Source organism: Octopus bimaculoides, chromosome 11 (genome assembly GCF_001194135.2).
Source record: "Octopus bimaculoides isolate UCB-OBI-ISO-001 chromosome 11, ASM119413v2, whole genome shotgun sequence".
In the NCBI taxonomy this organism is placed as follows: domain Eukaryota; kingdom Metazoa; phylum Mollusca; class Cephalopoda; order Octopoda; family Octopodidae; genus Octopus; species Octopus bimaculoides.
Window position 1 is genome coordinate 8290462 of NC_068991.1, and position 10669 is coordinate 8301130.

General features: G+C 35.1%; 1 protein-coding gene across 1 annotated transcript in view; it reads right to left on the reverse strand.

Moving 5' to 3' along the window:
• The window catches only part of LOC106880891 (low-density lipoprotein receptor-related protein 6), a 54113-nt gene extending 44310 nt beyond the window's left edge, over positions 1 to 9803 (reverse strand). The window contains exon 1 of the mRNA XM_014931044.2: positions 8603 to 9803. Within this exon, the coding sequence (XP_014786530.1) occupies positions 8603 to 8657 (55 nt within the window). The 5' untranslated portion in view covers positions 8658 to 9803. The remainder of the gene's footprint in view (positions 1 to 8602) is intronic.
• Positions 9804 to 10669: the final 866 nt, after the last annotated feature.

Here is a 10669-nt window from a genome sequence, read left to right on the forward strand (position 1 = left end):
TATATGTACACACATATATATATACATATATATATATATGTACACATATATATACATATATATATACATATATATATATGTACACATATATATATACATATATATGTACACATATATATATACATATATATATACACATATATATATACATATATATATATGTACACATATATATATACATATATATATATATACACACGTACTTATATGTATATATGTACTTACATACACATATATATATATGAACTTACACATATATATACTTTATTTTTATATATATATATATACAAAAAAGTTATTTGGCCTACTACTGTTAGTGAATCTAAGCAGCGAGCTGGGTCAACATCAGCAGTAAGTAAACAGAGAAATGGACTCGAGGGCTGGTGCTGGTAGCTCGTTAAGTTGGGTGGCATCAACATTCGGGTCACTTGACAACATGGCAGTTAGCAGCTTTAAAGTCTCCACAACATGCCAACGAAATAATAATAATAATAATAATAATAATAATAATAATAAGAAGAAGAAGAAGAAGAAGAAGAAGAAGAAGAAGAAAAAGAAGAAGAAGAAGAAGATTTGAAGCTTTGTTTTCTCTTGTAAACAAATTTAAAGTAAAAGAAATAAATGGTATGGAAAGCCCCTAGAAACGTTTAAAATATAACAAGGCAAAATATGTTGTTTAAATGCAAGTAGGCCCTGATAGAGTAGATCTTGGATCAAAAGCGCTCCAGCTATGACCACCCAGTGTTTTGTTTTTCCTTGCATATCGGATCCCTAATATTAAAACTGAACCATGTAGGTTTATATTATTGTCTTTCTTAAGACTGTAAAGTGTTATTAAGGACTGGAAGGATATTTGGCTATGATTTCTAGCCAAGACAAACGACCACATTGGCTCTATGTTGATTTGATTTGTGCTAAAACATACGCACAAAAACACACACTCATATATATAACCATATATATTATAATAATAATAATATATATATGTATATATATGATAAATAATATATATATAAAACATATATACATACACACATGTATACAAATATATACACTTACACACACACACACACATATATATATACATATACACACAAATATAGGTAAGCACACGTACATAGACAACGTATATATGCACAAATACGCAACGTTCACACACACACACACACACACACACACATATATATATATATATATGTATATATATGTATATATATGTATATATATATATATATATATATAACATACACATATACACACATACAGAAGAGAGAGAGAACGTGAGAAGTAAATAGACTTAATTGTAATTCTAAAAAAGGTCTATTTGAAAAAATTGCAGCCTATATCCTAACATTTAGGCAAGAAAACAGTTAATCAATTGTCAAGCAATTCACGGAAATCAGTTTTAATTACTACTGCACGCATATAATTAGACGATTTATGAGAGAGAAGGGAGATTGCCTAGCTTCAGTTGTCAAATATTGGCGGTGGTTGAACTGTGTTAGCAATGATTAAAAATTGTCACACACACACATCAAGTAGAGAGTGGCGTATCCTCATTTTCCCTGGGGTATAGATGACTGATAAGATACTAATACATGACTGGTACTAATTTAGCTGGCCCCGGGTTCAATGAATAATGAACAGCAGTAAGCTTGATAATAGGAAAATATCTAAACTCAGAAACGGGAGTCCAGTAACTTGATTAGATATCACCTTTCGCCTTGTGTGTGTATGTGTGTATATATATGCACAGAGATGGCGATGCTGAGTTCAATTTCGAATACAAACGGAAATTGTAGACAATATCGGTTTCATGCTTTCATTAAAGAAAGCAAAAACTTATAAATTCTATTTCGATTAATTTTTTTAAAAGACGATTTTAACGAGTAAGAGTCTAAAAGATAATGAATAATACAAACAAATGATTAATAAACAATTTCCTTTATTCACAGCACACAGCTTTCCTTCATTAATAAACATTGAGATTGTATTTCGAAGAGCTAGTAGACGGCATTATATTTTTAATTGTTAGAATTCTGAAACACACACACACACACACGTGTGTTAATCCCCGCCACCACTGCTTGAAGGCAGTGTTGGTTTGTATATGTCCCCGGATCTTAACGGTTTGTCAAAAGAGAACCTGACTTTAAAAGATTGCTTCAGGCTATCTCAATAGTTATATGAGGGGTAAGAAGGGGGGGAGGCATGGGATCGATGTGTCATGGATTTTTTCTTTTTCTTTTTCTGAGAATAAGCGTGTGTACGCCGCTTCTAAAATACCTTTTGTGCATTGATTTAACTCGGCGACCCCGTTTCAATTCCCAAACAGGAGCCTGTCACAATCACCACCACCAAGTGTCAACTGAGAAAGACATGAATGTCACAACCTCCCGCTTCCTCTTCTCCAGTAAACCTGAAACTTCTTAGAAATAAAATACAAAAAATGAGGGAATCAACAGGGGGCAGACAGCAGCCGCAGGATAGAAAATAGCAGCATAGGGAGAGAAATGTGTGAAGAAATCGAAAGCGGCATTTCAGAGGAGTCCAGTACAATAGCGGATAAAAGGTTGGGAAACCCTAACACCAGAAGGGTGAAATAAATAGAAATGGCAGCAAAAGGAGTAATAGTAGATGTTATTGTTTAGTCCCAGGTCTATCTTAATTGAATTGTCCTGTGATTAAAGGCATTTCAGTCGAGATCATCACTAAATATTTACAATACTGTACATCTAGGATTAATACGAAAATTTCATTGCAAAAATATTCATTTTTCCGAAAGCTGTGTAAAAACAAAAGTCAACTAGATTAAATAAATTATCCGAGACTTTATTGCCCATTCCGAAAAAAAAAATTCCACAACAAATTCCGATATAAACGCTATTTACATCACCTAAAAGGTATTTGTTGAAAACTTCAATGAAAGATATCCATTGTTTCTGAAAGTTATGAGGAAACAAAGTCGGGTGTGAAGTGTAGGTATGCCAATTATTTAATGTGACCTGGCGGTTCCTTTAAGACGGTTGGATGTGATTTAGGATGATTTGGCTGCTATTCCTAGCAAAGTGAACGGTCATGAAGTAGAGAGGGTCCCTTGAAAATAATGGTAACAATTAAGCTGTAAAGGGAGCAGTTATTAAGCGGTGTGATGAAAAACAACAATAGCAGGAACATCCACAACAATGACGGTCGACAGCAATTAACCATTGGAAAGAAGAAGAAAAACAGACACACATTAGTAAGACTTGGATAAAGGCGATCACAACATAAGAATATATGGGTGACCTCCACATTAATACAGGGTAGAACGAGAGAAGTGAATCGATGAGAAAAAAAAGGACAGAGCAGTTGATATAAAATTCTGTTGACAGACATCCAGTGGGGTCGCGAGAACCTAAAAGATAGCGACAGCAATATCTTATAGGATAAGTGCAACGGTTTTACAACTAGTAAAGGTAACCCCTGGGTATTACTAGTCTCGAGTCCAAAAATTTATGGGGCCAATTACCCGGATTCCATAACGCATACGTGACCAAGAGAGATTACAACATATACTCGGAACGGACGCCAGTTCGTTGAAAGGGTTACGCATTCGCAGACGAGTGGACAGGAGCAATGTGAAATGAAGGGTTTTGCTCAAGAATACGATGATCAACCTGGTCTGGGAATCGAAATTACGATCCTGCGATGGATGCAACACCCCTAACCATTAGGTTATGCGCCTTCACACAAATACGAAACAGAAATAACAGAAACCAGGAGATTTAAATAAATGGAAAGAGTGTGGAAGTCTTGGAGAAGAAAAGTGAAGTTGGTAATTATTGTCGACCAGCACTCAAATCGATATAAGTGTGGTCAACAGAATTTTATATCAACTAATTCTAGAGGTTGGTCAGTTTAATTCCGTCAAGGAAGTGATAAGCCTGCTCTGGCAAGTCTCCGATTGGGGAAAAAAAATGAAGTAATACATGTGCCCGAGGACGAAATGTTGACGAACGTTTCGGGGAAACACCCTTCGTCAGAGTAAATATAGGCGATCTCAAGTTGTATGAACGATTTTTACAAAACTAAATTCTAAGCCGTTTTCAAACTATTTTTGTTGAACAATTTAGTACGTTGTGTAGATACATTAGTCCCAATATGAAATAAACTTCAAGAATCTCTGGTAATGACACAGTTTAAGCGTTTCCCGAAAGAGTTTAGACAATGTAAATCTTCATAATTTTCTCTACAAAAGTGAGGCTCTCTAAGTCAAATAATGTTTGTTTTTCTTTTAGTAAGAAATCGACGAAGGAAAACACTACCCTTCTAACATTCAAACAAATACCCGGACAAATTCCTCCATGAAATACTAGAAAAACCGACGAAACTCTACGGCATGGACAAACTTTTTTCTAGAAGCGGGCAGTATAGACACGGCTCATCATTAGGTGGACCGCACTACCCGAAAGAATTCGAGGTAATTTTTCGTTAAGCGTGCCATTCAGAGAGTCCTGCGGTTCGCAGTTTGCCCATGATTGTCCTAAACCACGACCTCAAAAGACTACCACAAGTAATGCTATAAAGTTAGACATGGCCTGGGCTAATAATGACCAAAAATCTATCTTAGCTCTGTGAATGTGTGTGTTATAATTACAGTCAGTTTAAGTTCAATATAAAATTTGTTTCAGTGATTTTCAATGAATTGCTTCCAGTATAAATGTGAACTTGTAGATTTCATAGTTTAGAATAACTAGCAACTATTATTTTTTTTTTTTTCATGCATAATGGTTTTGAATGCAAAATAAAATGTATTTATTATTATCATGTGTGGAAAATAAGATTGAAAACAACGATAGCATTACCTCGAGGATAAATAAGTCAGTTTTTGTTGGGTTTTTTTTTTTGTATTTTAATATAGTAAACGAAATTAACAATAACCATGTGACTTAAAGGGAACAGCACCGCCCGAAACGTTAGTCGCACCACACGGCATTGTTTTTAATTCTAACTACTTCGCATGGCAAGAGCGGTTAGGTCAGTGAACTGGGAAGAGCTGTTGGCCAATTCTCATTTCACCATCTATGGCTAGCTTAGTTCCAATTGAAACAGATCTAGATTAAACAAAAAAAAAAAAAAATTACAGTCGACCTGTCCGGCTCGGTCGATAAATTGTTGACCAGCACGCTCACTCATTACCTAATTCCATTAGATTATTCTAATAAAACAAAATCTACGTGCAACTTAAGACGAATAGAGTTTTATGAACAATTTAGGGGACAAGGATCAAAGCCTTTTTCTCTTTTTTTTTTAAGCAAATGGATGGGTGAGCATCAGATAGAAAGAATTTTACCTGATTATCTAATATAATTTTTCTACGTTCCGGGTTCAAACACTACCGAGGTCTCAACATTGACTTTTACCCCTCTGCGGTCAATTTTAGTCGACGATACGTCTCCCCAATGAAATGTGTGGCCTTTTGCCAAGGTAAGTTAATAACGATCGCTAGTAACAAAACACAAATAGAGAAGACTAAACGACAAACAGTTGTTTTGTGTCTGCATTCTGCCTATGTAAATATCAGTCATGCACTGAGTATACTTCACTATAAATTTGAGGCCTTTTGTCAATGTCAGAATTTATTATTAAACAGCAGAGTAAGGGAGACGGGGACACAGTCAAGAGGTCAGCAGTTCATATCCTGTCTCTTGAAATGTGTCTACCCGTGTCTATGATATGGTGGCTCTATCTACATTACGACTATGGAGTGGCAAAGATCGTAAGGAGAAACTAAATGCCTTATAGTATTTGGTAATATCCCGAGTTCAAATTCATTCGAGATCGACATTAACTTCCCATCCCTATCCCTTAACATCGACTCTATAACAAGTAACAGTAATATAATGGGTGTCGATTTTATCAACTAGACATACCTTCCCCAATACCACTATGAATTTGTGGGGAATTATATATATATATATATATATATATATTTACTTGGAGAATGGCGCAACAAATACAAGAAAAAGCATTTTCGTTGGACTAGATAGCCGTTGTTTTATTATGTGGAGCTTGTGAAATGAGTCAGTGTGGAGGTTTAGGTTATGTAAAGACTACCCCTGAAGGATCGAGGCAAACCTACCACTTATATATATATATATATATATATATATTAGACATTCTAGATATATAAGATTCGCTTGTACCACAACCTTGGAAATTAAGTTGTTAATCCCCACCTCCAAAACCGCCTTTAACTGGCATAACATGAAGAAAACGTTTGGAATGAGAGGTATCAAATGCCACAACCAAATAGCATTTTAGCTCAATCTAGATTTGATAAGAGATAATGGCGAAATAGTAATGTAGTTTAGTGTGTATAGAAAGATAAATGGACAAACAGTAGTATTTATAGTTACTGAGCATTAGAGAAACGGTGACGGAACAATAGCCCTGATATTGATATCGAACGATACAGAAATCGAGTATCTAGAGAGACGGACCATGATGATATTATTGACAGTCACCACACATAATGATAGGGTTTATAAAACAAAAAGATTAAGCACAGAATGCAAACAGTGCCAAGTCAACCCTGATCACGGGCATTCCTTGTTGTCATCGTCCCGTTTTGCTCCAAGATATGGTGTGCTTAGGAGAACCACATTATCCAAGACGATAGGGTGTAGTTTTGAGGGAGATTTGAGTATTATTTTTAGCAGGTCGACCGATCGTGTAAGAGAGGTGGTTCCTCTCATTGGCTCTACAGTTTAATAATAGTAAATGTTGTACACTAGATATCGTGCAAAGGAAGTTAGAATATTTGCCAACACATGGATGAAAACGTAAATAAGCGAAGCTACAAGTTTTATGACAAGAAACAGAAGAAAGAAGGAAGGAAAAAAAACTCATCGCAAAATAAAACAAATAAAAAAAAAAGATTATTATAAAACTAGGTGAATATCTAAGTAGATATGTCGAAGAGAAAATAATATTGTTGGCGGTGGTGGTGGTAGAGGAGGAAACACCCCCTCATGTTATTTTAGGTGTAAATGTAGAAATATATATATATATATATATATATATATATATATATATATATATATATACATATATATAACAATTTATACATACAAAGAAGGAGATTAATTAAAGGCCTCGGTCAAGGCAGAAAATACACCTGACTGTAGAGCCGCCGAAACAATAAGGTGAAATAAGATGAAATAAAAAATATCGACAGTAATAAGTAATATTGTTATACTAAGATAGAGAAAATCTTAGTCATTGAGATACTAATTCTGTCTGGAGACAATTTTAGTGAAATACTATTCCATCATCGATAGAGTGTATCTCTTGGATGGTTAGTCCTATTGTATATTATTAAGTCTGGTATATTATTAGAGTGTAGTAGTAAACTATGGCTTAAACATGATAAACTATATTTAATAGTTTGTACTGTAAAGTACTAAGACTATAAAACTGGATAGATTGTCTATAGTGTGGCTATGAAACTGGTAAGGTAGTAAAATATTACGCCATAAGTTACCATACTATCGATGAAGAATACATTATAGTACGGTATTGCACTATCACTAAATAGTATAGCATAGTCGTTGTTTAACTCCAGGTTAGCCTTGACTGAGCAGGCATGATCAGAGGCGGTCCAACCATGACTGCCCGTCTTTTTTATTATTTTTTTTGTATGTTTAAGGAGTACCTTGCATTAGAAATCTATCCTTTCTTTTAATGATGGTAATATAGTATTTGGAGGAATTTAGCTGCTGTTTCTCACAGGTCGAGCGACCACGTAGATGGTAATAAAACGTTGTAGTATATAGTAACATAGAAGATATGTAGTATGGTATATAGTATGATATCAAAACTATTGATAAACAGTTTAGAAAGAGAAGAAAAAAAAGGTAACAGAAATGTTATGGCAGGATAAGGTGCTAAAAATAGAGTTGGGTATATGGAAAGATAGGAAAGATATCAATCGATAATTTTTATCTACATATAGTAAAGACGGTTATGTATCGATAAACGGTGAAAGGTGAGATAAGGTAGAAACGGAAAGCCAAAAAGGAGAAGAAGATGGAGTAACTAAATCCATGCTACATGCATATATGGAAAGAGAGCACAATATGGCGGATCATATCTCTCAATGTCTACAACACACACACATATACATACGTAAATATACATATTTACACACATACATACATATATATGTGTACGTGTATACGTGTGTCTGTGTCTGTATATATATATAAATATATATATACATACATACGCACATGCACGCACACATGTACATTTCATACACATTACAGCTAGCAAGTGCGATTCATGTAATGTGTACATTGTAATTGTTTAGAACAAAGCATGCAAAATTTCAATGAAACAATCCATGGGCTCAAGGCATTGTTAAACGAAAAGAAAACTGGGGGATAAACGACAGACATAAATTCCTCAACAGTAAATTATAGCGCGATTTGTGGAAACGTAGTATCAAGTTTAACCAGCCATTACACGCGCACATATATATAATTAAGCACATACATACACATTCGTATAGGGAATGTGTAAACATTGTATAGACAATATAGCGTAAGGCACTCACCAAAACAACTCCAAAATAGCGTGTTGAGCAGGTAAAAGTTAAAGAAGGTATCCATGATATAAAATGCCGATCTGCAACATGCAGTACGGTGATGGTAGAGCCTTGCAGATCATCCAGCTTTTTGCCTCATATCCGAGCGATCATTTTTTTAACTTTCACCCAGCCCGTCTTCTATCATCAATAAACACAAACTGAGCATGTTCAATTTCTTTCAAATTATTAATGTTGTAATTATGTATGTGTAAGATATCACTCCTCTTGGCTTGAATCTTCGAGGATTTTGACAAAATTTGTTGCTTTTATTACTACAAGTCCGTTAATTGCTTTTCTTTTTCTTTTTGGTATTTAGAAGCGGTGCCCAAAGTTTTGGCAGTGTTGGGAGCAGCATCATGTTGAGTGTGCAGTGTCATCCACTGTCATTAGCATCTCTCTCTCTCCCTCACTCTCTCTCTCTCTTTCCCTCACTCACTCTCTATCTCTTCTCATTATAGTGACCTCCCCCGTTTCACAACAGCTTTTTTTCCCCCGTCGTCTCTCCACTGCTTCCCCTTCCTACAACCTTGCTTTCTTTCAGTTTACCTTAAAAAGCCTAGGCCGTTTTCTGTTTTGGCTATTCCAGGTTTTATCACAAATCGGCCCTTCTCATATCCAATTAATCTCTTAATACTCGCATTACGTTGAGTGTTGTTGCTTCTAGCACAAGTTGGGTGATTGAGTCGGCCACGTTTCCATGGTATGGTAGCTCCCAGCGACTTTCAATGTGGACTAAAATGTTGGTACAACACCTCCAAAGGGAGTACTACTTCAACTTGACGGCTGCTATTATTCGCATAAAACTTTCCAAACTATCCAAGCGTTATATTCCTATAGATATGTGTGCAAAAGACGATTTATAAACAATACATAAAACCCTTACTACTAACATAACGACGTCGATAATTGGACAGCTTTTTTTATAGCAATTCCTCAGAGATTCAAACTATAGCTGACAAGGGGGATAATCATTGGTCTCCTTGTTTTTCCTCCTCAGACGTAGAACTTTTTTTTTTCTCTCTCCTAATGTTAACAACTTTATGAAAAGTAGTCAAGGGCTAGATTCTAATCCTTTCTTTTCTCGCTCATTCGGTTGCTGTCATCTTGCTTGTTTCTTACATGATAAATATTAGTTCTCAGATCTCAGGACATACGAGTATATGATATAAGACACAGTGCTGTCTTAAAGCATGGGTACATTCGGCATTTGCGGGTCTCGAGGCTCGTTTCTGCTTTATGTATACAGTGGCTTGCTGTCAAATACATAATTATCGGGCCAGTGCATTGATTTGCCCCGGGGTTCTATAATGCAACTAAGACGGGTCTGATATGATATATATGCTTTTCTTGTCAAGGACATTATCGATATGAGTGGCGTGAAATAGCTTCAAGGCCGGAGTCCAAGACTTTTCCTTACCTTGAATTCTGCGGAGTGACGTGCATCATTTGTCTATAAACAACAAACATTTTGCAATTTATTCGACGATCCCCTTCGAATTAAACTGATGCGACTCGTGAGAAGAGTCCGTGAGCCTGTTTCGATTTCGGTTTGAATGTAAATATTGTCGTTAATGCCCTTGGAAAAGCCATGAATGTCACAATTTCTGTCTCCCTCAAATATCTAGCCTCTATATTTTAATAAATATCGATGTTTTTATATTAAGCACAAAACCACAAGTAACTTATGCAATATATTGAAATTTACAATAACTAATACAATCTAAAGGAATTTACCAAAAAAGTCTTCAAACTAAATTATTTTTAAAACATTGATTTTTTTTTTTCAATAATTTTTTTTTATTCTCCTATATTATAGGCCTACGATATTTTGGTTTCTGTCACACCTAGGTTATTTTGTTAAACTTTTATTAGTCCATGACCAGATTCTGATTTTATACTAGAATTAATTTCATCAATTTACCGAGTGTGAGTGTATATGTTACACTACACAATAATTTATCATTATGTCAGCATTATCGAAAAATCATCATCATCGTTGTCGTTTTAATATCCCTATTTCCATGCTAGCATGGG